Source organism: Gopherus evgoodei, chromosome 9 (assembly GCF_007399415.2).
Source record: "Gopherus evgoodei ecotype Sinaloan lineage chromosome 9, rGopEvg1_v1.p, whole genome shotgun sequence".
Classification (NCBI taxonomy): Eukaryota; Metazoa; Chordata; order Testudines; family Testudinidae; genus Gopherus; species Gopherus evgoodei.
In genome coordinates, this window is record NC_044330.1 from 74,935,783 (window position 1) to 74,962,748 (window position 26,966).

A 26,966-nucleotide genomic window follows, 5' to 3' on the forward strand; every position below is an offset into this window, starting at 1 on the left:
ATAGTCTCCATTATTTCATTCCTGATTAGCCAAAATCAGCTACCTTAAAAAAATAATAATCCAAACTATCTGATTGTCTTAAGTTTGGATACTTAGTGTAATGGAAAACACCTGAATTCTGAACTGGAAGAAGAATAGAACAGACTGTAAAGAATAACTACCATACATTTTAATTTAAACAGACAAACTAAGCAAATCAGTGAGCTGCACACACACACAAAAATGTCATTACAGGAAAACCCATCAGAATTAAGAATGTCAGGCAGAGCTGAGAGCCTTGTCACATAACTTTACACAAAAAATTGCTGAACAGAAAGATAAAATTGAGTGAGTATAAATGACTGGAATCCACTGTAATTAGCATCAAATTTATGGATCTTGACACTCCAGGCATAGCCAGGAAAATCCAGAGGGAGAGAATACAGCTAGCATATGCCAGAGGATCAATGTAAGGATCAGGTGTTACTATTGGCAGTGGAGTAAAAGAGGATGACATTAGATGGGGATAGTTTAAGAAAAAGGGAATGGAAATGCAGGATATATAGTTAGTCATCCATTATATTTTTCACAAGCATCCTCTACCACAGTGTTTCACAAACTTGGGATGCTGCTTGTGTAGGGAAAGCCCCTAGCAGGCGGGGCCAGTTTGTTTACCTGCCGCGTCCGCAGGTCCGGCCGATTGTGGCTCCCACTGGCCATGGTTCGCTGCCCCAGGCCAATGGGAGCTGCTGGAAGCGGCGCGGACCGAGGGACGTACTGGCTGCTGCTTCCAGCAGCTCCCACTGGCCTGGAGCAGCGAACCACAGCCAGTGGAGGCAAGATCAGCCGGACCTGAGGACGCAGCAGGTAAACAAACCGGCCCGGCCCAGCCTACCAGGAGCTTTCCCTACACAAGCAGTCCCCCAAGTTTAGGAAACATTGCTCTACAATTTATATTTGATTATGAGAGATAAGTACGATACTTAAATTAAACTAGTGCGTAGCATGAGTGAAAACTTACTGGAGAAACTTCCTAAAGGCCCGTTATAACCTGGTCCAGTCAATACAGCTTCTTTGGGACTTTTTAGCTCATAAGTAGGGCCCTACCAAATTCATCGTCCATTTTGATCAATTTCACAGTTGTAGGATTTTTAAAATAGTAAATTTCATTATTTCAGCTATTTAAATCTGAAATTTCACAGTATTGTAATTGTAGAGGTCCTGACCTCAAAAGGAGTTGGCAGGGGAAGTGTTTGTTTTAGTGATTGGCTGAACAAGAAGTAGGACTGAGTGGACTTGTAGGCTGTGAAGTTTTACATTGTTTTGTTTTTCAGTGCAGTTATGTAATAAAGAAAAATACATTTGTAAGTTGCACTTTCATGATAGAGGTTCCACTACAGTACTTGTATTAAGTGAATTGAAAAACACTATTTTGTTTGTCATTTTTACAGTGCAAGTGTTTGTAATAAAAAATAATATAAAGTCAGAAGTGTACACCCTGTATTCTGTGTTGTAATTTAAATCAATATATCTGAAAATATACAAAAACTTCCAAAATTTAATAAATTTCAATTGGTATTCTATTATTTAATGGTGTGATTAATACTGCGATTAATCACGATTAATATTTTGCAGTTAATCATGTGAGTTAACTGCAATTAATCAACAGCTCTAGTAAAAATCTCAGATATACACCGATACAATGCGGCCCTCAGGAGACAAAAAATCTCAGCGTATTATAGGTGAGACCGCGTTATATCGAACTTGCTTCCCCCTTCCCCCATTCCTTGTTCCCTGACCACCCCCTCCAGAGACCCCTGTCCCTAATTACCAGGTCCGGCTCCAGGGGTTTTGCCGCCCCAAGCAGCAAAAGAAAAAAAAAAGCCGCGATCTGCAGCAATTCAGCGGGAGGTCCTTCGCTCCGAGCGGGAGTGAGGGACCCTCTGCCGAATTGCCGCCGAATACCTAAAAGTGCCACCCTGCTCCCAAGTTGCCGCCCCAAGCACCTGCTTGATAAGCTGGTGCCTGGAGCTGGCCCCGCTAATCATCCCCAGGACTCCACTCCCTACCTAACCCCCCTGCTCCCTGTTCCCTGACTGGTCCAACCCCTATCCACACCCCGTGCCCCCTGACAGGCACTCACTGGCAGCAGGGCACGAAGTGGAGCAGTGTGGCCCCAGCCCACTCCACTCTGCCACCTCCCAGCCGCAGCACTCCACTTCCCGCCACCAGTGAGTGCGGGGAGGTTGGGGAAAGGATGCCTTCCATACTCACCTGCGGCAGGAAGTGGAGTGACGTGGCCCCAGCCCGCTCCGCTTTGCCCCAGCCATGTCATTGGGGGGGGAGGGTAGGTTGGGGTAAGGTCCACACTCACCTGCGACTGCGAGCTGTCGGAGCTGCTCCAATTCCCACTGTCGATGAGTGCAGGGAGGTTGGGGAAAGGACGCCCTCTGCACTCACCTGTGGCGGGAAGCGGAGCAATATGGCCCCAGCCCACTCCACTCTGCCACCTCCCACCCACGACGCTCTGCTTCCCACTGTCGGTGAGTGCGAGAGGTTGGAGAAAGGACGCCCTCTGCACTCACCAGCAGCAGAAAGTGGAGCGATGTGGCCCCAGCCTACTCTGCTTTCCTTGCCCCAGCCCCAGCCACGTTGCTAGGGCAGGGAAAGGTCCTGCACTCACCTGCAGCGGGAAGCGGAGCACTGCAGCTGGGAGGTGATGGAGTGGAGAGGGCTGGGGCTGGGCTGCTCCGCTTCTGCCGCTGCCAGTGAGTGCGGGAGGGATCCCTTCCCCCAAACTCCCTCCCCCGAGCAACACGGCTAGGGCTGGGGCGAGGGAAGTGGAGCGGTCTGCTCCTGGCCCCCTGTTAATCCCCCGGGCCACTCTGGGACTGCAGGGCCCCAAAATTGCCCCCCAAGCTCCTGCTTCCTAGACCCTGGGCGGGAAGCCCCTGACCGCCCCTGAGACCCTCTGCCCCTTATCCAGCCCCTCGGCCTCGGCCCGGCACCCTTAACATGCTGCTCAGAGCAGCGTGTCAGAGCTTTATCACGTTGTATGCAAACTCGTGTTATACTGGGTGGCGTTATATCGGGGCAGAGGTGTATATACACCCACTGACAGAGAATATAAGAAGGCCAGGTCTACACTATAAACTTCTGCTATGGCTATTTTGGTCAGAGCTGTGGTTTGTGACCAAACGCAGCTGTGCCAGCAAAAGACCCCAGTGTAAATGCAGTGATACTTTCAAACTGTGTTAGAATAAGCTATGCTGGCGAAAGCACAGTTTTGCCAGTATAAGCTTCATCCACCTAAGCATGCTATATTAACAAAGCACTCCTACTGCAGACTTGGCCTAAGGCAATACTACTCTATGGAGTACTATTCTATCTATGTCAGGTACTTATATGGCCCCATTACCCTAGAATCTCAGCACCTCACAATCTTTTTTAACACCTCTCTGAGGTAAGAAAGTGATATTACTACACTTCACAGATGGGGAACTCAGGAATAGACAGACTAAATGACTTGCCCAAGTCCACACAGGAAGTCTGCAGAGGTATAGAGATGGGAACCCTGGTCTCCCAAGTCCTAGCCTAGTTCCCTACTCAGGAGAGAGAGAGAGAGTGTGTGTGTGGGGGGGGGGGGGTCCACAATATTAAAGGTTTTATAATTCTGAGTTTCAGAGCAGCAAGTTATTCATAATAAAAGCATGAGTTGTTATTCAGGGTATCCAAAAGAGTACCCATAAAACTTTTATACAACACACACCATCATGTAGGTTTTAGGTTGCTCCAGGGCCAGCACAACCCATTAGGCGACCTAGGTGGTCGCCTAGGGCGCTAACATTTGGGGGCTGGCAACCGCAGTGGCCAGACCTTCCGCCGCCTCTGTCGGGGGCGGCATTTCGGGGGCGGGACCTTCCGCCACCTAGGGCGGCAAAAAAGCCGGTGGCGCTCCTGGGTTGCTTACATGTTACCAAAAACAAACAAAAAGCCATCTCTAGAATTAGTAATGTTTTAGAGATGTTAGTAATATTTTTTGGTGGTGCTGTTTTAAACGGGGACTCATTTTTGTATCCCTAGGTACCTAGGACTGCAACATGTCCACCCTAAACCCTAGCCTAGAATAATTTTGAAAAAGAAATTTCTACAACTAGTGGCATGGGGAGGAAATGTTTCTGGAGCAAATTGATATTTTATTTTATCATCTTCTGTTTGAAGCTGCAGAGAGAGTTGGAATGTTAGAATAAATACTGGGGAGATGGCTTAGTAGACAGAGGATAGGCAAAGTACAAAATAAAGTAATCCCCTGGCTCCACAATTTTTCACAACTGCGATTTGTCCCATGGATATCACATGCATATACGAGGTGTATATATCACACTACAAATAAGTGCACGTGTACATGCTGTGATGACTGTGCCAATCATGCTCTTTTTTCTTGTGACAATTTGTAGATTTAAAAACAAACATCTGTGGGTAGTGTCATGGATAACACGCACTGACTACAGTATTCCAGCATCAGCTATTGTCATGCTGTTTACAACATCAGCTGCTCTGTGCCTCAAACATGTGTAAGAGTTTAAAAATGAGTGTAATATATTGTAAATATTTTTGGTGCTCTCCTCTTGGATTTTGATGGGGTGTGCTGAAGCACTAGAAGACAAGTGCAAAATGTAGACTCCACACGTTATAGACATTTGCTATATCTTCCAAACCGCAGTCTTGGGCAGCAGCATCAGAACCACAGTCTGGATCTGTGTATTTGTTTTCCTAATGTGTTTGTCCTTCACCATGAAAGCTGTTCAAATCCCCTTGGTAGTTAAATCAGCTAGATCTGTTTTGTAAAAAGGGCACTTCAAAATTATTAAAGGGGAAAAATAACACATTATAAACCAAAACAAATTAATGAGTTCATGTATAAAAACAACAATACTGCACAGAAAACTACCTTTCCCTTCAGCAAATCTCACAGAATGGGACAGATGGCACAAAAAATGTAGCTGCTTTATTTTGGCGTGAAATGCATATTCTGCAGGTGCTAATTATGTTTCCTAAGAAATACCTGTTCTTAAAGAAAAGTGAATTAGAACATAAAAAGCAAAATTTGCATTTTAAGGCAGCTATGATAATTTCCTTTGTAAGTAAGTAACAGTTACTGTCAAAATTATCTATATACTGTACATTTAACCAAAATATTCCCCTCCCAACATTCATTTTCTTCTCTCTATCCATGCAATAAAGTCTTAATCCTTCATTCTGATATTGTGATTGGTTTCCCTAGAAATCAGTGCCATGGTATAGAATTTTGATTTGTGCCCGAGCGAGTTGAAAAAAGAGAGACTTGTGACGGAGAAACTTCCATACAACCATATCCTACTACAAATGATATGAAGTGATGAATATTCAGCTCACTTATTTATTGTATTACTCTCATTAACAAAAAAAGGAAAACACAAGAGCTAAATCTCTTCACAATGATATGAAGTCTGTATACAGACACCCTCTCCCCAACAGCTCCTGAGTTGTTTTTTTTAACAAAAAATGTTTGCATCTTTTAAAAAACAAACTTGGCAGTGTCCTTTAAATCTTTTTTTAAGTGTCTTAATATTAAGTGTGTATGTTGCCCACTTCATCTTCAGAGCACCTGATATACATTAACTAATTTACAGCTAGGATAGGTAACCAATTTTCCAGGTGAGGAATTAATAGAGAGATTAAGTAATATGGCTCATGCCTCTAAGAGAGTCAGTATCAAAAATGGGACTAGACGGTCTTAGAAAAAAATCATTCAACAGATGGGTCAAGAACTCAAACTCACCATCACTCACTGAGCTAAGAGAATGATTTTTCACACCATACTGGCCAGAGACAAAACAGATTTATGCCACTGATTGTACAGTGTAGTGGGGGTCATATCCTAGCCTCAGTTGTGAATGATGGCTAGTTATTAAGCATGTACTTCTGAACCCTTCATATTCAATGGTTAATAAATCTTTGGTTTGATTCTACTTCCACTGGGATCAATAGCAAAGCTCTCATTGGTGTCAGGCAGGATCATGCTCATTGTGAACAATTTACAGACTACTAGGTGAAATGAAGAATTCAGAGTCTTGCTATACTTTTCTTCTTGTTACAATAGTGTGGTGTAGCTAATTGTATTCACTGTCTTGTCTCAGCAAATACAGGTCATGTAGCTGGTACTTCCAGAGCTGAAGGCAAACTCATTCTTCTGGCATTTTAATCCACTTCATGTCCCTTGTTTTACAAGCATCATACCTGTGAACAGCACTGAGGTGACTCAGCTGAGCAGCTGTAAAACTCAGTGACAATGTGCTCTAACAGTTTTGCTTACTATTTCACACTGCCTCTCCGACTAGAAACAATTTAATAGGCAAGTGGAATGGGTATGATGGTGGGTATGATATAGCAGGATAACTATTTGTATTTTAAACCTAATTCAATCAAATCATACAAAAAAATCTGAACAGGAGTGGTAGAAAGGTTCACAAGCATCATGAATTGGGAGAGAAGGACAGGGGAGTTAAAAAAAAAACACAATTGACTGGGGAAGGACAGAGGAAGTATGGTCCAGTATTAGAACATGAGCCTAGGAATTGGGAGAGCTGGGTTCAACTCCCTGCTCTGCCATAGACATCCCTGCATGTCCTGGGGCAAGTCACTAGCCTCTCTTTGCCTCAGTTCCTCATCTGTAGAATAAGGATAAATACTCCGGGCAGGGATGTTGTAGGGATAAATACATTAAAGATGATGAGGCACTCAGAAATTATAGTGATGGGGGACCCAAACACATTGATGACAGACAGAAATAGTATTAATTTTGCTAATCTTTTCCCAGACCAACAGTTCTGAATTTCTCCTATTCCCCTCACTCAGGCTATCCTCTCTCAGAGCCCTTCCACCTAGAAGACAGATATTGTTTTTAAGCTTCCAAATACTGAGGTCTGAAAACATGAATTTTGCTTACACTCTCTGAAGCAGACTATCCCCTGTATCCTCATATGTACAGATATTTCAGTCAGTTGCTTTATTCAGCAGCCTATGTGTGAGTTTCCCAGACACATAAAGTTTTCATCATTTTACGCTAGATATTACATTTAACAGCTCTTTAACATCAAACTGGACAATGGCAAGATAAACACATGTTAACTATAACTATTTTTATATTCATTATTTTAAAATTTGTGTATTCTGAGCACAACTCATCTACACTGCAATCGGAAGTGTGATTGCAACTAATGCTTCCTGCCCTAGCTTTAATCTGGCTAGCGCACAGCTAAAAATACAAGGTAGTGCAGTGCAGGCTAGGAGCAGAGTATACCTAGAGTTCTAGGCGTGTTTGTACAGCCTGTGCTGCCGCGTCCTCACTGCTATTCTTAAACATGCTAGCTAAACTACATGAGCTACAATCACAGCTCTGATAGCAGCATAGACATACCTCACAGTTAGTGAGGATGGATGGTTTTGTGCAAATGATTTCAAGTCTTTGTGCCACAGCTCCACATCTGTCAGATAATGGAATTGTTAATGCTTCCCGACCAAACGGGGTTGCTGTCAGAATAAATTCAAAAATGTTTGTGGGGTGAAGTCATGGGATCCATTATGAGTACCTAGGCAGAGAGTAAGCATTTTGTCCTTGAAGAAATTAGACAGCACTGTTAAGACATAGGTAAACCACAACAGGCCAGTGAAATCAGTGGGAGCTAGGCACCTTTGCACCTTTGAAAATACCACTGAATATCTACCTGAATTTTTAGGTGTCTAAATGCCTTTAGTAATCTGGCTCAACACTGATCATACTACAGAATGCTATATTTTCCTCAATTCAATATGCACCAAAGAATGGCTAGAAGAATGCTCTTTGCTGAGCAAAGCATCCTGCTTCCCTGTTACATCTGCAACAAGGAGCATGTTGATGGGACCCATTTTGAGATGGCCTGTGTATGCACTTTCTGCATTAACCACAAGGATTCTGGCCAGACCAGACATTTCCCAGGTAATGCCATGGCTGCTGGGGAGCTCTTCTGCAGCTAGCAGCTCATTCCCCATTTACGCTGTCATAAAACCAACGACATATTAGATGTAAAGTAAGGAACAGGAAGAAAATGCTCAGCAGTGTGCACCAGTGTGATTGAGCAACAACACAGCTGCTGTGGCAAGAGATGTTCTTCAAAATCAGAGCACATGAAATGAAAAAAGAATAAATATTTAAAGGGCCAAGGGACAAAAATCTTTATAGTTTCCCAATTTTCCAGACTTGGCAGCTTTGACGTTTGGACATTGAAAGTAAACGGAACAATTTGGCATAGATACACGTACAAGTGACTGTCTACTGAGATACAGACGTAAACCTGACGGTGACATAGATGTGCCCATTTATATTACCCTGTGTCCAACATCTTATCAGTATTTTACCAAAATCGGTCTTATATGGTCTCTGCCAAAAGCTAAAAGTTAATGATTGTGATTAACATTACTGTGAGATGCTTGTACAGGAAACAGTGTTAGTTATGTAACATGTAGCATACTGCATTCCAAAACTGCTGGAAATGAAACATACCTGAGGCGTGGGAATCTCAGGGCTGACTCAATCAACACTGAGAACAGTCCATATCCGTGGAGCCAGCCCAAGCTCTATGCTCACTGTCTGGACAAGACACAGGCTTGAGTGTTTACAAAGACAAGAGAACCCCAAGAGAAGCCTACAACTTGGGGACTGCCTGGGCTAAGAGACAATACTCTGTAACTGTACCAGAGAAGAAGAAAGGACAGAAGATGTTAACCATTATAGAGGAGACACTCTGGCAGCAGGAGTGTTTCATGAGAATGTTAGTTTTCTCGACTGGACAAGCGCTGTAACGACTGACCACTGGGTGAGAAATATCTTATTAGAGAGGAAAGTAGCTTGTTAATAAGATAGGCATAGATTGCATTTTATAGTTTTTATCTGTAACTTTATGTTTCCAAATGCTTATACTCACTTTTATTTAAATCTTTATTTCAAGCTCCTAAATAAATTTCAATTTGGTTTTACTATAGATACATCTAAGTGCCTTGTTAAACAGAGAGTGCTGAATGGAGGTGAAATCAGCAAACAGATGTGCACTGCTTCCATGGAGGCAATGGGTCAGTGTACATGGCAGGTGTCCAGAAGATAAGGAGTTGGGCATTCACACGTAACAGTGTGTGAGATAACTGCTAGTCTGCAAACGGAAAGGTGGGGCTCGTAGAGCTCCGAGAGGCAAGTTGCTGCCAACACCTGGTAATTGTGGACACTTTCCCCACACGGGCACCCCACGGTGAGTAAATGGTGTTGATTCACCCTTGGACACCTGGCTTAACCTTGGACAGTGTTACACTGACACATTCTCCTTCACATGGTTGCGCTACACACGACACTGTACAAAAGAGATACACCGTGGGTGAGGTACATCTTTTACTAAACCAATTTCTGTTGGTAAAAGAGACAAGCTTTTGAGCTACACAGAGCTCTTCTCCCAGACCTGAAGAAGGGCTCTGTGTAGCTCAAAAACTTGTCTCTTTCACCAACAGAAGTGCCCCAATAAAAGATATGACCTCACCCACCTTGTATCTCTAATATCCTGGGACCAACACAGGTACAACAACACTACAAACAATTATGTAAGAAGTCTAACATGGATCTTCCCGTAACCCTGGGAGAAGCAGGAATGAAGTTAATGGCTGGGCAAGAGAGCAGCTGTTCAATCTTCGGACTTACTCCCTCCCTTGAAATGCTCTGCTTTAACTTATATCACCCGCTGTATCCAGACTATTGGAGAAAAAGGTCTAATAATTGCCAGTGCTGACGTACCAGAGGTAAACTCACTGGAATCTTTGTCTATGGAACACTTATTTATTTTAATTAGCTCTTAACAGCTTATAATAGAATTGTGGCTTAGCTGAAATAGGACAGTTTTTATCATGTAATTATGTGCTGGTCTGAGAAACTGATAGATAAACTTGAACCAAAATGGGATTTTTTCTTCGTAATGGCCTCCCCTGCTGAAATCAATAAGGAGTTAAGTGCTCGCAGAAGACTCCTGTTTCCATGACCCTTTTTTTTTTTTTTTTTTTTGCTGATTCTTTGTTGCTGATTCTTCTGCTGATGCTGCTTGAGACCCACTCAATTGACCAATTTTTAGTGCCTGTATGCAACAGCAATGCTAAGGCCTCAGAAAAACCTCTTATGTTGCAACTAACTGTATTTCTGGAGTGGTTACTCATCAAGGCATGCAGCTCATTTTAAGTTATAATTATCTGGAGACTCAAGCCTGAACTAAGATGTCAGTAGATCAATAACAAAAAAACACAAATAATTATGGAGGGCAGGCTACCCAAACAGCCATGCTCTTTCTATGTGTGGGCCTTTGTTTTAATTACCAAAACTAAAACTGCATTAATTTACAAAGGCTTTAATTGAGATTCAAAACAGACCAAAAAACAAAACAAAAAATAAAACAAAACAAAACGTTAAGGATGAAAATCCATCCTTAGCCAAGTTAACTAAGCACAGACATTTCGGTATGTAGCATGCACTCTATAGTACATCTAAACTCAACCATCATATCCCAAAGGTCCCACTTAAAGGAGTGAGGCCATTTTACGGGAGTTAGGGACAGGAGAACAGTTTCACTTTTGACTCTGATTTTTTTGGCTTTTCCAGGTTTAAGCTAGAAAATTGTCTTCCTTTTCCAAATAACTTAATCTCCCAATGACAATTTATAATAATATTTAACAATATTAGTTACCTAATAATGTGCCAATGACTACTCTTTAGTTAGAATGAGATAAGTGGCACCACAATCTCCTGCAATTAATGCAAAGGAACATACAAATGAAGTTAGGAAATGTTGTATTTTACAGCTCTGTAATGGACTCTACATGTATTTTTTATTTACTGATTCATTTTACTTTTTCTATTTGATTTTTTCTAAATAGCTTTTTAAAAGGAATGAGAAAGTGCTATTTATTTATCTGAACATTCATCCACTGAAATCTTATTTCATTAGCCTTTTCAGATTGACAACTGACTGGCATTAGGTGTCTCATATATCTGCAGTGTATAATGAGGAGATATTGTCTGTATCAGTATTTACAGTGCAAAGTGGCTTCTGAAAACTACTCTGAATATTTTTGTTATTGTTCTAAAGACTGGAAACGGATCATTTCAGTTTCTAGACTCAACAAAGTTAATTATCAGTGCCAATAAATAATTAGTCCTCCCAACCCATCCTGCAGGACCATAGCTTGATTTTTCAGATAAAAGATTTTTATATTAAGAATAGCATTAAATATAGCTAGTCCAGGTTTTTTACTATTATCTGGAGTTGCAACTAAAAAAGGAAACTGTGTCTGGCACCTGGAAGAAGAGATCGGGTTTTTGCCTTTGTGGATGGCCAACCACAATACACATTTTAGAGTCACGTTAGTTAGCACCAGAAAAAAACGTCTCTCAGAGTTTCCATTATTATCCTCAATTTTATTGTGTACAGTTGTTAGGCTTTTCATTAAAATAAAGATGTTTTCATTCCCACTTATGTAGAGAAACAGTTCTTCTGTGCTACTCCATGCTGATTAGGTCTCAGTTGGAGTATTGTGTCCATTTCTAGGAGCTACATTTCAGGAAAGATATAGACAAATTGGAGAAAGTCCAGAGAAGAGCAACAAAAATGATTAAAGGCCTAGAAAACATGACCTATGAGGGAAGATAGAAAAAAATGGGCTTGTTTAGTTTGGAAAAGAGAAGACTGAGAGGGGACATGAGAACAGTTTTCAAGTACATAACAGGTGTTACGAGGGGCGAGAAAAATTGTTCTTCTTAACCTTTGAGGATAGGACAAGAAGCAATGGGCTTAAATTGCAGCAAGTGAGGTTTAGGTTGTACATTAGGAAAAAATTCCTAACTGTGAGAGTGATTAAGCATTGGAATAAACTGACTAGGGAGATTATGGACTCTCCATCATTGGAGATTTTTAAGAGCAAGTTAGATAAACACCTGTCAGGAATGATCTAGATAATACCTAGTACTGCCATAAGTGCAGGGGACTGGACTAGATGACCTCTTAGGGTACGTCTACACTATGGGATTATTCCAATTTTACATAAACCGGTTTTATAAAACAGATTGTATAAAGTCGAGTGCACGCAGCCACACTAAGCACATTAATTCAGTGGTGTGCATCCATGGTCCGAGGCTAGCGTCAATTTCCGGAGCGTTGCACTGTGGGTAGCTATTTCATAGCTATCTCATAGTTCCCGCAGTCTCCCCCACCCCTTAGAATTCTAGGCTGAGAGCCCAGTGGCTGATGGGGCAAAAATCATTGTCACGGGTGGTTCTGGGTAAATGTCGTCACTCATTCCTTCCTCTGGGAAAGCAACGGCAGACAATCATTTTGTGCGCCCTTTATCCCTGGATTGCCCTGGCAGATGCCATAGCACAGCAACCATGGAGCCCGTTCAGCTTTTTTTTTACTGTCACCGTTTGTGTACTGGATGCCGCGGACAGAGGCGATACTCCAGCGCTACACAGTAGCATTGATTTGCTTTTGCATGATAGCAGAGACGGTTATCAGTCGTTCTGTACTGTCTGCTGCCGGTGTAAATTGGCAATGAGATGACGGTTATCTGTCGTTCTGTACTGTCTGCTGCTATCAGGGGTGTCCGTGGCTGAGAGCGGCCGGGGGCGCAAAGGCAAAACTGGGAATGACTCCCCGAGTCAATCCCTCCTTTATGGTTTCTAAAAATAGAGTCAGTCCTGCCTAGAATATGGGGCAAGTGTACTAGAGAACCAGTGTATCAGAACGCACAGCTGCTCCGTGTCAGATCCCGCAGAAATGATGAGCTACATGCCATTCTCGGGGGGTGCCCCTGCAACAACCCCACCTGTTGCTTCCCTCCTCCCCCAACCTTCCTGGGCTACCGTGGCAGTGTCCCCCCCCATTTATGTCATGAAGTTATAAAGGATGCAGGAATAAGAAACAGTGACTTGTTAGTGAGATAAAATGAGTGGGAGGCAGCTTCCAGCTGCTATGACAGTCCAGGCAGGACATTAAGTGGTGCAGGGGAGAGAAGCCCAGCATGCCGCTGCTATGACAGTCCAGGCAGGATAGAATCTTTTCTTTACACAGGAAAGGGAGGGGGCTGATGGAGCTCAGCCCCCAGTTGCTATGACGAGGATCGTTACCAGCCGTTCTGTACCATCTACTGGGAATGACCGAGAATCATTCCTATTTTCACCCAGGTACCCCCGGCCAGCCTCGCCTGAAGCCAGCCAGGAGCACTCACGGGTTGATAACAAGGACGGCTATCAGTCCTACTGCACTGTCCGCCACCAGGCAGAGAAAAGGCGTGGATACTACTCTTCACTGCTGCAGCATCGCGTCTACCAGCAGCATTCAGTAGACATAGGGTGACATTGAAAGAAGTCATGAAATGATTTCTTTCCCTTTTCTTTCACGTGGGGCGGGGTATATTGACGAGTTATTCCCTGAACCACGCCGGACAATGTGTTTGAACCTACAGGCATTGGGAGCTCAGCCAAGAATGCAAATACTTTTCGGAGACTGCTGGGGACTGTGGGATAGCTGGAGTCCTCAGTACCCCCTGCCTCCCTCCATGAGCGTCCATTTGAGTCTTTGGCTTCCCGTTATGCTTGTCATGCAGCACTGTATAGCCTGGAGATTTTTTTTCCAAACGTTTTGGCATTTTGTCTTCTGTAACGGAGCTCTGACAGAACAGATTTGTCTCCCTATACAGAGATCAGATTCAGTATCTCCTGTACGGTCCATGCTGGAGCTCTTTCTGGATTTGGGACTGCATTGCCACCCGTGCTGATCAGAGCTCCATGCTGGGCAAACAGGAAATGAAATTCAAAATTTCGTGGGGCTTTTCCTGTTTACCTGGCCACTGCATCCGAGTTCAGATTGCTGTCCAGAGTGGTCACAGTGGTGCACCATGGGATACTGCCCGGAGGCCAATACTGTCGATTTGCACCCACACTAACCCTAATCCGATATGGTAATACCGATTTTAGCGCTACTCCTCTCGTTGGGGAGGAGTACAGAAACTGATTTAAAGAGCCCTTTATATCGATATAAAGGGCCTCGCAGTGTGGACGGTAACGCTGCTAAAATCGGCTTAAATGCGTAGTGCAGACCAGGCCTTAAGGTCTCTTCCAGTCCTATGATTCCAAGATACAAGTTCTAATTATTTAAATTTTGATGGTTTTGCAAAATAACAGTGACTGTTCCATGTTGAACTTCATGAACCACATTATCTAATGTTTCATCACCCAGCAAGTCCAGGGCCTGAACTCATATACAGAGCAAAGCAAGAGTGTCTTATGTGCACAGATAGGGTATGGTGGTCTATTGAGCTGATACATCAATCCTAAATACCTCCAATATGTAATCTAACAGTAATATTAGGGTTCACATTTTCAATTTGGGAAGATATATTTGTCTTTTGCTGTGCGCTGAACTTTATAGCATAGCAGATCTCCCCACCTGTCCATAAATGAGGGTTCACAACATCCACAGCATTTGTCCCTTCTACCATGGGGGAAGGGAGAAGAGGCGCCAACTCCAGCCCCCAAGAGCACAATGAGAGAGAGAGAGAAACTCTCTGAAAGAATACTCAGAGATTTTGCCTGCAAAAGCCCCTCCCTGTGTGTTTTAACATGAGAGGGATGGCTTGACTTCTGGTTAGGGTGAAAAACACTTACGGAAAAGACAAAAATTCTGTGCCTAGCTCCGTCTGCGGTTACAGGCCATTGAGGGTGCATAAGAATTACACAAGTTGATTTACTTTATGAAAACTGATTAGTAAACCCCCTGGGGATTTCTTAACTGTACTGTGGCAGGATATAAGATTAGTGTAGCAATTCCCATCATCAAATGTATTTACTGTTAAAATATTGGATTAGTGATGTTATTATCCACTGTTCCAAGATTAAAAAGTGATTCTTTAAAACTGTGTAGAAAAATACTCCACTCCATCACTTGTAATTAGGCTTGCAGTGAGAGTGTGGGGTTTTTTCCCCTTCCTGTTAAAAAATTCTGCTCACTAAAAGAGAAACACAGTTCGCTTACTTTGCTTTGTAAAGATAAAGGGTCAGACTTGCTCGATAAAATTATCCCTGTGTATTTCATTGCACCTGCCAGTCAAGCTCCTCAGCAACATCAGGTGGTCATAAATAACCAACATCCCATACCTTTTACTACCAGGTCTATAAAACGCACAATGATGTACACGCCATCTGGGAATAATCATAAGTGAGATTTTAATCACTGGACAGTTAACCCTTCTGAAGAAAGGTCCTTTTTTTTCCAAGTGTTTTGTGAGAAGGGGGTGTTGTTGACCTTCAGGGTCATCATTTTCTGGGTTTTGGTTGAGAATATGGGCTAAGGGATATGGGGTGGTCATTAAGAGTGGTTATCTGCTATATTTGTTAGCCTGGACTTTGACCAGACAAATCTTTGTTCTTTGTCTTTGATTACATTTTAAAGATATAAAGTGTCTAGAGTTGTTAGGATACGTGCTTAAAAAGTAATACATAAAAAGATTCAACTGCCATTCACTTCCCTCCTCTCATGTAATGCTGCCAATCATCTCTGAAATTCCTTGGGTACTTTAGATATAGAGTGGGGACAGTGCAAAGGGTGTGAACAGAGAAAAGTTTAATAATGTACAAAAAGATTCTGAAATTGATGCAATGGTAGATATACCCTAATGGCCTTCGTGGCAAAAGCTGGCAAGTGCCCACTGCTGCCGAATTTACCTAGCCAACTCCTGGCATTATTCCCATTACTTATCCTATTAAACTGGATCTCTACCCTTAGCATTCTTCTTTCTTGCTCTAAGTTAATTCTCCCTCCCCTTGATCTCTTAATCCATGACACTGACGTAAAACACTATAAATGAGAGTACCCAACGCTAGAGCTCAGTTTGACTTTAAATTGCCCTATGTCTAGCTGACCATCAGAAATCTAGGCTATTTGCATGTATTCTAAACTGCAGCTGACGCAGTTTTGAACAACCTTGACACAGTTTATCAGCCCAATATTTAATCAGGCAGTGCAGCAAGAAAACGTAACCACAACAATACATGGTATTTAACATTTCAATACAGTGTATAAACTGATGACAAGCTCATCTTGGCAGCTACTATCATGTACCCTTTTCCTGGTGCTCTCTTCCTCTGCAAAAATCTTGTCTACAATTTACCAGAGAACTAGATATAATATAGTTCTAATGTTGTCATACATTTTATGTTCCACACAGGAAAGTTCAATTTCAAATCACTGGGTTCACAGTGAGAGCAACAGAGAACTGTTTGAATTAATTAGGAGGTAAAGGATTTTGACAGTGCATTCGGACTCACAAATCCATAGCTTTGACGGGACTCCCTTTTCCCACCCGTGCAATGAAGTGTCACTGAGAAAGCTTTGCTGTGATTCAGTTTTCCTGGAAGAGGACAATTGAATTTCAAACTGTCTGGCACAGGGATCTATTTATAACTGCTATAATCGGCTGGAATTGGTTTGGGAGGACCAAAACCACAATGGAACGGGAAATAAAGAAACACCTCCACAAGAACACTTATTTTGTCTTAAAGCTGCACTCTATATGCAAAACTGTCCAAACATCAATATCGGCCTGTGTCTCCGTTTCCTGTCATCAGGAATCGCATACAATAGTCTTTGCTTCAGTGATGTGCACGTGACCAGATCGGCCCCTGAACACTGAAGATGTGCTACAGTAGGGTTTATTTCCTTTTGTTGATAAAATGCAACCTGCTACTAAGTGGCTGACTTTGAATTCTCAATAAATAACCCAAATTTTTCTATGAATTCCAAGAGAACTGTTCAGTGTCCCTTTTAGAAAAGGAGCACTCATTCAACCATGTAAATATCATATTCCCATAAATAGCAGCTGTTTCTTCCTATGGTGCTTCCCGTTAGATTTTATGCATATTCCGCTTGCTTTTAGAGTTGGGAACCAGTTTTCTTTATGGGCACCATTTGTACCATTTGCCTGTTGCTCATAAAACAGACAAAGTCTTTATCCATACCATGAATTTTCACTCACTTTATATAAAATGTCTAAGGAGGGATTTGCAGTAGCCTGAATTACATCCATGAAAGAATTAACAACTAATTTAATTTTCTGCTACAATAATGGCCTCAGTGTTTTACATTTTGTTGATCACATTTCTTCCATCCAAACAAAAAAACTCATAAAAATTGTATCTGGTTTATTTTTTTTTCTAATAACTAAGTACAAAGAGTGCCCAAAACATTACATTTTAAAGCTATTCAGTCACACAAGCAAATATGAAGTAAAGTAAGGATTGTTTCTAATCTGAGATAGGTGGATATAGAATGGCAAACATAATATGTTAAAAAATCCCTTGCAGCATGAGTGAATGCAACATACTGGGTGGTGCGTGTATACAACTGCCCCCTGATAAAGGTCATCCTTATTGTTAGTAACTATTCCTTTAGCCTAGAGGTCTAGAGTCCCGTGCTTTGGGAGCTCATGATTCAAGGCTTCTACTTTCATTTCACATGCACATGTTTTACCTAGCAACAGGAATATCTGTATATATGAAAGCACAGTTGAAGAGCATATCATTCAAAATCAGCAGTAATTCAATCCCATGTCCATCAGACCTCAATCAAGTCTTCGGATAATGAGATGCTGATTTTCAAAGAGCAAACCCAGAGGTGCATGAACAGTCAGCATCATGCCTCATGTAAACATTCACTTACTGCAACAGTTCACACAAACTAGAGATTGGGAGCACACAAGTGGGTGTTCAGTTCCAATTGTGAGTTCCTATGTTGGATTTTCTGCATTCACTTGCAGTAAATAGATAGTAAAATATCATGGGCTCCAATACGTAATTCGTTTTTAAAATCAGGCCATAAGTGCAGGCAGAGCTGCTTGAGAGGAGTGCTAGCAGTTTAAAACGTCAGGCAGAACTCTAACTATAGGTAGACATTACCAGGTGGACAACAGTACTGTAATTACAGTGGGTCAGTCCTCTTCACCCCCCTGCCCCCAATATTTATACATAAATGAAGGCAGGGCTGATATGTAAGAGACAAATAAAGGAGATGGCTCTAAATTCCTAAATTTAGCATAATACACAAATTAGTAATAAATGATTTGCCAAAGTAAATACGCCAAAATAGGATCCTATAAAGCATTGTGTGTTCCTGAAGGTAAATGTTGCATATCAGTATTCCCATTCATCCATCTCCCTGTCTTCTGATTTGAATAAGCACCACATATTTTCTGGTGGGTCAAACTGTTAGACCTTAAGATTTAATATGTCAAATTCATGAGCCTTCACTTTAAGCTGTCATTCTGTAGGCTTAAATAGAATTCTATCCCAGAAGTTAATGAGCTGTTCATAATTTCCTAAGTACCATTTGGATACTGATTTAATTTTAAATTTCTGTTTTGTCACTGGTTTATTTCAACCCCCATTATAATGATGCGTGTCAGGTAAAAAGTCCATGAATGACATGAGCTGAAATCCTTACATTTTTTCTAAGGTATGAAGCACGTGAGGGCGAGGGGTGAGAAAAAGGAAGCAGACCTTAAGAGGGCTTAGCCAAATAACATAGCACTAACAGCCACATGGGACTCTTCAGAGCAAATGCCACGTGATGCTACAGACCAGAGAGCTAACCATTACAGTGCTTCTTTGGAGACTCAAATTGATACTGTTAAGACTCACAGAAATGAACACTACTATATTATTAGGGAAGAAAGGCAAACAGAGAAACTTATCAATAATGTAGTTCCTACCAACCTGGGGCTGAGTCCATGATTCCAGGCTTGTCTCTTTCAAAGGGCTCTGGGGTCTTCCCATCTCTTTTGTGTGCTTTTGAAGGGAGGAAAAAAAAGGTGTCAGGTTATCTGCTCAGCCAATGTATTCATATTAACACTCATTTTCTATTGTAAGTTACAAATTATAAAAGACATATGCATAAAATTCAGACAACTATCGTCCACCAGAATTGTCCGCTCTTCCAGAGGTCACTGGGATAGGTCTTTTTTTTGACTTGCTGCATAACCCGATATTCATGCAGTAGTAATGTAGTGAGGAATCCCAGCAAGATTGCATTGAATGCTTTGTTGAATTGAACAGCAGCACTTTTTCAGCCTTTCTTGAAAGCCCTTTTATAACATTAGATATAAAATTAATAGATAGCTCTGATACAGCAATTTTCATCTAAACATCTCAAAGCATTAAAAGATGGGGACACTGAGGCACAGAGAAGGGAGGTGGCCTTCCCATCACCAGGGCCGGCTCTACAGTTTTCGCCGCCCCAAGCAGCGCACCAAATTGCCGCCGTGGATGGCAGAGGCAGTCTGCGTGCCATTAGGGCGGCAGGTGTGTTTCCGCGGCGGCAGCAATTCAGCTGCAGCTTCTATGTTTAGCTGAAGCTGCCACGGACAACTAAACATAGAAGCTGCTGCTGAATTGCCGCCACCATGGAAATGCGTGTGCTGTCCTAAGGGCACACGGACTTCCCCCACTGTCTGCGGCGGCAATTCGGCACGCTGCTTGGGGGCAAAACAACAGGGACTGCTGCCCCTTACAGATTGCCGCCCCAAGCACCAGCTTGGAATGCTGGTGCCTGGAGCTGGCCCTACCCATTACCACACCACAAGACAGTGGCAAAATCTAGAATAGAAACTAGACTCCTGATTTCAAGTTCAGTGTCCTATCCACTAGACCACATTGCCATGTCTCATTTATTTTGGCAATCAAGGACATACCATGAATATAACATCTGTTACCCACAAAGCAACTGCAATTAATTTAAGCGTGGCCTATTAAACAAAAAAATCAAACAGAAAGCTCCGCCAAAACACCTACTTTTTAAACACTGTGCTATTCAGGTTTCTTTCATGCTTTTGGCTGATAGCCTTCACCTTTCCTTAAAGCTCTTTATAATAGGAGCTTAGAAGGATGTGCTGCTTAATAGCTCATTGACCCTTAAACTCTGAGAATTCTAAAGAAGTGGCAAGACTGACCTCAAATCAAAAGTCTTGACAATCAGATGGCTTAAAGGAACTCTTGAAGAATTATATTTGCTGACTCTTCATATTCCCAAGTTAAATTACTCAAATTTCCAAACCACCTTGCAAACTTGCTAATGTGTATAATTGCTCAACTCTGCTCATGAATGTTTTGGACTTTGAGTATAGGGACTGAGGTGCCATTTCAACTACCAGAGAGTCATTATTAAAGTCTTGTGTGAGTATATCATGCCTACCCACACATATAATTGGTCTTAAGATAAATAGCAAACATCACACTTTTCATAACACTAAAGTGGTCACTACCTATTTTTGGCAGTGTCTTGCTATATACTGCAGAATAATAGATTTGGTAAATAGTAAGACATCATCTGACTTCCTGAATGGCATTGACTAAGATTTTTCAATAAAACTAGAAGAACTAAACTGAATGTTGCCTGGAAGCATTAAATAAATCTTCTAGCTAAATGGTCAAATAAATATATCTACTCAGACGCAGAGGCTGATATACAATAATAATTGATAAAAGTATCCCAGGCGTATGCTATTACAACATTCAGACTAATATACACTTCATTAACAGTAGTTCTATCACCAGAAGCTGTGTATTTTCACATTGTATATGTTCCTCTGTACACGATTCCTGTTTTGGACTTTCCTACGAAATTTTATCTGTAGTGTTGTTCAAGACAGCAATCAAATTTAACAGTCCTGCTAAAAACAGAGATGGTTCATAAACCCATACATTACTCCAAAGAGGGAAACAGCATGATCCAATGGTTAGAGCACAGGATTGGGCCTCAAGAAACCTGAGTTTTATTAGAGACTCTGCCTGTGACTCATGGCGAACCCATGGACAAGTCACATATCTGCTCCTTGTCTGTTTCTCCATCTGTAAAAGGGGAATAATATACACTTTTGTGAAGTTCATTACCATCCTCTGACAAAAGGCACTATTAAGGGCCAGGTTTTGTTATAGCATTTTTATTTTGGTAGCTGCAAAAGTTTACACTCTGACATGCCATGTTATGGGAGAGCCTAATGACATGTCATAATTTATCGCAACAGTGTCAAATCTGAGTGCCTCAGATCATTGCAAGGAGTGCAGTATAAATACCTAGACACAGAAATGTGATCAGCCAAAAGATTTGCTGTCTATCGTAATATATATTTTAAGTATCTGATTAAAATGAAGGATGTCAAAAATACATAGTTTGTAGGCTACCTCAGCTATCTTCTGTTTGTATTGATCACTGGGAGTGCCGAGTTCAAATGACTATTGAAATAAACAGAGAATTTAATTATGGTAGGTTATATAATGGCGGCATGTGTGTGGGGGCATCTTGTTTTAAAACTGTACAACAGGGGTCAGCAACCTTTGGCGTGCGCCTCGCCAGCGCAAGCCCCCTGATGGGCTGGTTTGTTTACCTGCTGTGTCTGCAGAATTGGCCAATCGTGTCTCCCACTGGCCACGGTTCATCGTCCCAGGCCAATGGGGGCGGCGGGAAGTGGTGGCCAACATATCCCTCGGCCCACATCACTTCCCGTCGCCCCCACTGGCCTGGGATGGTGAACTGCGGCCAGTGGGAGCCGCAATCAGCCAAACCTGAGAACGCAGCAGGTAAACAAACCAGCCCAGCCCACCAGGGTGCTTACCCTGGCGAGCCACATGCCAAAGGTTGCCGACTTCTGCTGTACAATTACGCATCCCTGTAATTTGCCTGTGGTGTTGGATGATGTGATGGCAATTGAACATGATTCAGTGTTTAAATAAGATAATGAATAGATTAGTTTTTTTCTGAGGGAAAAAATACCAGATTTAGTGTGAATCAAATCCATTTAAAATAGGCATATTTGTTTTATATTCTGTGGGGGAAAGCTATGTTTTTTTCATATATACACAAATATAAGTAAATATATTCTACTTTTAAGCAGCATAAACAACACACATTCATATATATTATTAATTAGTAGTAGTAGTAAATATTTCTACTGTAGTAAATATATCTACTGTGGCACTACCTAATGGCAAACCTCATGAGAAACACATTGTGTTAGGTGCTGTACAAATACTTAAAATATTTATTAACTAGTTTGGATAAAATAAGAACCCTTCCAACCATTTTGTCCATTTTTAGAATCAAATTCCAAAAAGCCTTTTAATGAGGTTTGGAAATGTTAGATAAATGCTTTTCCACTTCCAGTTTCTGCCCAGGATAGGCAACATAACTGCTCAAATACTGCAAAGAAAAGCTGTTCTTTTCATAGGGTATTTCCTACTAAGACCTTAAATGAAAATTCTACAAATCTGATAAGGAAACATGTTTTCATAAAATTTCCAGGTCAGTTTTCCAGTCTCTAGAAATTCAAAACCAGTGGTAACTTGAGTACTACAGAAAGAGGCAGGAGGGGGAACAGGAAGATGCTTGGAAACAAATAAAGAGTGGGACTGAGTCAGGAAGAGGAACTGGGCAAAACTCTTTAAGATAAGTTATTTTTTCATAATAAGTGAGCAAAAATCCATAAAAGTCACTGGAAAGACTACCATTGACTTCAGTGCACTTTGGACCAAGCCCTGAGGATGTAACTTTTGAAAAAAATTGCATGCATACACCAACACTTTATACCTTGCTGAGTGGCTTTCAAACACTAACAAATCAATCCTCAAACCACCCTTGGTGAACTAGGTATAGTAAGAGAAATGTGATCACTGCTCCAGTCACCACTCATATACTACCACCTCAGGAGTAAAAATATGTTCAGAAAGAGCACAGAACAGGACGCCAAGGATAGCATCCTTTCTCTTTCAAGTGGCAAGGGAAAAAAGTGGTCAGGATCTTGATTTTATTTTTCAACCATAGTATGAATTCTATACTTGACAATCTTCTAGCTTGCCTTTTGCAGAAGTAAGCATCATATATCAGGTGTTATTTAAAATAATCACTGTCCCAGTTGGAAGACTATTGCATCTTGTTTTTAGCAACCAAGCACCCATTTCTAGGGAAATGCAAGTGGCACGATGCTGCAGAGTTATAAAACAATTCTTGTAATTTTTAATGGATGATGCTGAGTGTCACCAATGCTGTTTTAACAGCCACTTCACTCTAAGAATCTGACAAGTGCAAAAAAAATGTGCCACTCAACCTTCAAAAAATAAATTAAAATTGCTGTGAATGTATGTTCACCATTTAATTAAATGCAATTCATTGAGGGAGGAGGTAAATTATTAGTGAGTCCTAACCTGTGTAGTTGGACTGGATATGTGCAAAATGAGAAGCTATACCAGACAACCAGATTCCTGCTCCCATACTGTCAATTTCATAAACATGTAAGCACAGAATAAATAATGGCCTAAATCTGATGTAACATTTATCTCCATTTTACGGAAGCATCTGATGACATCTGGATGGCTGATGTACTCTGAGAACCTAAGAGTTAGAACTGGAATTAAAAGTAGTAGCTGTCAGGTTCCCACTTACTTCTTTTTAGACCTAGCTTTCCTCCCTCTAGCCCAGTGGTTTTCAACCTTTTTTCATTTGCGGGCCCATAAAAAATTTCAAATGGAGGTGCGGATCCCTTTGGAAATCATATAAAATCATTTGTGCATTCTCAAGAATCCACAGATCACAGGTTGAAAAGCATTGTTCTATGATAATGACAACCTTCTGCAGACTCTTTGATTATAGTTTGTGGAACCCCAGGGATCAGTGTTGAAAACGACTGCAGTAGTCAAAACAGATTAGAACTGACCCGAGCTAATTTTCTGAAGGTTCATTAAAAAGTTACATTTACAAGGCATTAAAGAACTCTGTAGCTCAATTTTAACTTGGCCAGAAGCCATAGCCTCTCTGTGCAAACAAGCCTAAAGGGCATCAGGGCAAAGGAACAAAAAGAAAATGTTCAGGATTAAATTATGAAGGTATTGAAACTGTACTGAATTCCAACAGGATATCACATTTCATCAAGACATATAGGAAGAAGAAAGTCTGCTAGTTCCCTGCAAATGCAAAAAAGCGGGATTACCACCAAAGTCCAGTATAATCGAAAAGTAAATGGGTCATTATCCTACAGTAAATAATTTTCTTTGTACAATACAACAACCAAAAAACCCACAACAACTCTACTCTATTAGACTTAACCTATTTATTACTGCAGATTTATAAAGAGAGAGGCTGGTTTGCTACAGTACTAGAAAATATAATATTCTATACCATCTCTTCCCTGTTAGAGACATTGCAAAGTAATCCACATTGGAAAACATAATCCCAACCATATGTCTAACATGATGGGTCTAAATTAGCTGTTACTACTCAGGAAAGAGATCTTGGGGGTCATTGTGGATAGTTCTCTGAAAACATCCACTCAATATGTAGCGGCAGTCAGAAAAGCAAACAGAACGTTGGGCATCATTAAGAATGGGATAGATAATAAGACAGAAAATATCATATTGTCTCTATATAAATCCATGGTATGCCCACATCTTGAATATTGTCTGCAGATGTGGTCACCCCATCTGAAAAAAGATATATTGGAATTGGAAAAGGTCCAGAAAAGGGCAACAAAATGGATTATGGGTATGGAACAGCTGCCATATGAGGAGAGGTTAATAAAACTGGGACTTTTCAGCTTGGAAAAGAGATGACTAATGGGGGATATGATAGAGGTCTAGAAAATCATGGCTGGTGTGGAGAAAGTATATAAGGAAGTTTTATTTACTCTTTCTCATAACACCAGGGTCACCAAATGAAATTAATAGGCAGCAGGTTTAAAACAAACAAAAGGAAGTATTTCTTCACACAACGCACAGTCAACCATGAAACTCTTTGCCAGAAGATATTGTGAAGGCCAATACTATAATGGAGTTAAAAAAAGAACTAGATAAGTTCATGGAGGCTAGGTCCATCAATGGCTATTAGCCAGGATGGGCAGAGATGGTGTCCCTAGCCTCTGTTTGCCAGAAGCTGGAAATGGACAACAGGGGGTGGATCACTTGAGGATTACCTGTTCTGATCATTCCCTCTGGGGCACCTGGCATTGGCCACTGTTGGAAGACAGGATGCCGGGCTAGATGGACTTTGGTCTGACCCAATATGGCCGTTCTTATGTCCCCTTCCCTCCTATTGCTGTTTCCTACCAGTTGACAGAAGAAGCAAGGACAGAGCCCTTCACCAATCCCAACAGCCAGCATAAAGAAGGGATATAGCACCATGACCATAAATTTAGTCTCCTTTGATTTTTGTAGCACCAATACTGGATCCTGTGACAAACTAACAATTAGTCAGCAGCCTGCAGAATGTCAGGAAATTATTCAGAGATGTGTTTTTCATTAAACATAAAACAAATACAAACAAGTGTGTTCTCTATAATTCAATAAAATTTTCTGGAGGTTTTTTTTCCTATGAATCTAATGCTATTGCAGAATTTAGCTGTAGAAAGCGTCAGAATACCAGTCCTATATGCCACAGAGTACATAGGTCCTTATTTGCAACTACTTCCTTTGATGTGGCTGTAACCTTTTGGGGGCAAAGGATGCTCCTGAAATCACATACTGAGTGTCTAGGAGACTTGACCTGGACTACAGTAGCAAAGCAGAAGCTTAGGACTCCGTTTCCCAGATTGCATAGGGTCTAGGGTATAGACAGAACTGGCTAGCAACACTATCGAATCAATCATAAACAGGACTCAGAAACAAAGGGTTTGGTTTTACTTTTGGCTTTGGCTGTGTTTGCAATGTAGCATGGAGAGCAGCATCACAGCCAGGGAGAACCCTTCTACCCTCCACACTCCTACCAACAGGAAGACTCTCACTCCTTTGGGGATTTCTGTGACATTATGTGTCACTTCAGCAGAGACCAGAAAATAAGAAAACTGGGAAGAGTCACAATCAGGCTACCAAAAGATAGCTTACCTGCACATTGGAATCCAGATCGCAGTCTCAAGGACAATCTTACCATGCGTGCTGTGGGTACTTTTTAAGAACTCCCCTATTTATTTATTTTGCTATTTTGTTTTAAGCCAGCCACCGACTTCAGTGCTGCATCACACATCAGAGACTGAGCCTCAACTCACTATTTACCAAGCTACTGGTAGCAGGGAGCACAGGGTGGTTTGTACAAGCTGTACATTTGGAAGGAGTAGAGTTTATATATTGTTGGTTTTGTCTTGTATTATCCTGATCCCTTTTTCCATTGTTCCTTATCGTGAGTTCCCCACACCTAATGAAGTCCCAGTTTCTGTTCTATTACTCTGGATATTGTGATAGCTATTTTATTTTTTGTGCTCTGACACTTCTCTAATCAATTACGTGCTAAATATTTCCCCAACGGACAAGTCCTCTGTGTTCACTGCCCTGGAAGGGGTTTCTTTGGAAGGAGGCACCAGGCATCCTTATATATGAACCTAGGACCCATAGGAGAAAAAGAGAGAAAGCTGCAGCCATGGATCAGGATTGGGGTTACTTGGATGAAATTACATGGTCACTTAATATGTCAGGTTAATGTCTGTGTCACTTACTCATTAAGCCATCTTCTCACTCATTCATTAATTTAAGCAGCAGAGAAACCAACCACTCAGAATCTCAATCTGATAGGCCTCATCTTGGAAAAGACAGTGCTTTTCAAAGTCTGAGGTAGCAAGTAGAGTCAATCATGTAGAGCAGTGGTTCTCATCCAGGGGTCCAGGTCCCCCTGTGGGGCCATGAGCACGTTTCAGGGGGGACTCCAAGCAGGGCCAGCATTAGACTCACTGGAGCCCAGAGTAGAAAGCCAAAACCCCACTGCATGAGGCTGAAGCCTAGGGCCCTGAGCCCTACCACCTGAGGCTGAATCTGAAGCTTGAGCAATGTAGTTTTGCAGGAGCTCCTGTGGCATGGGGCCCCAGGCAAT

The 26,966-nt window shown here is 41.6% G+C and overlaps 1 protein-coding gene across 3 annotated transcripts in view; it reads right to left on the reverse strand.

Moving 5' to 3' along the window:
* PCDH11X (protocadherin 11 X-linked) overlaps window positions 1-26,966 on the reverse strand; it is a 1,094,905-nt gene that overhangs the window by 533,026 nt on the left and 534,913 nt on the right. For all 3 annotated transcript variants that reach the window (XM_030574959.1, XM_030574956.1, XM_030574957.1), the window contains one exon: window positions 18,845-18,916. In XM_030574959.1, coding sequence (XP_030430819.1) covers window positions 18,845-18,916 — 72 coding nt within the window. The remainder of the gene's footprint in view (window positions 1-18,844; window positions 18,917-26,966) is intronic.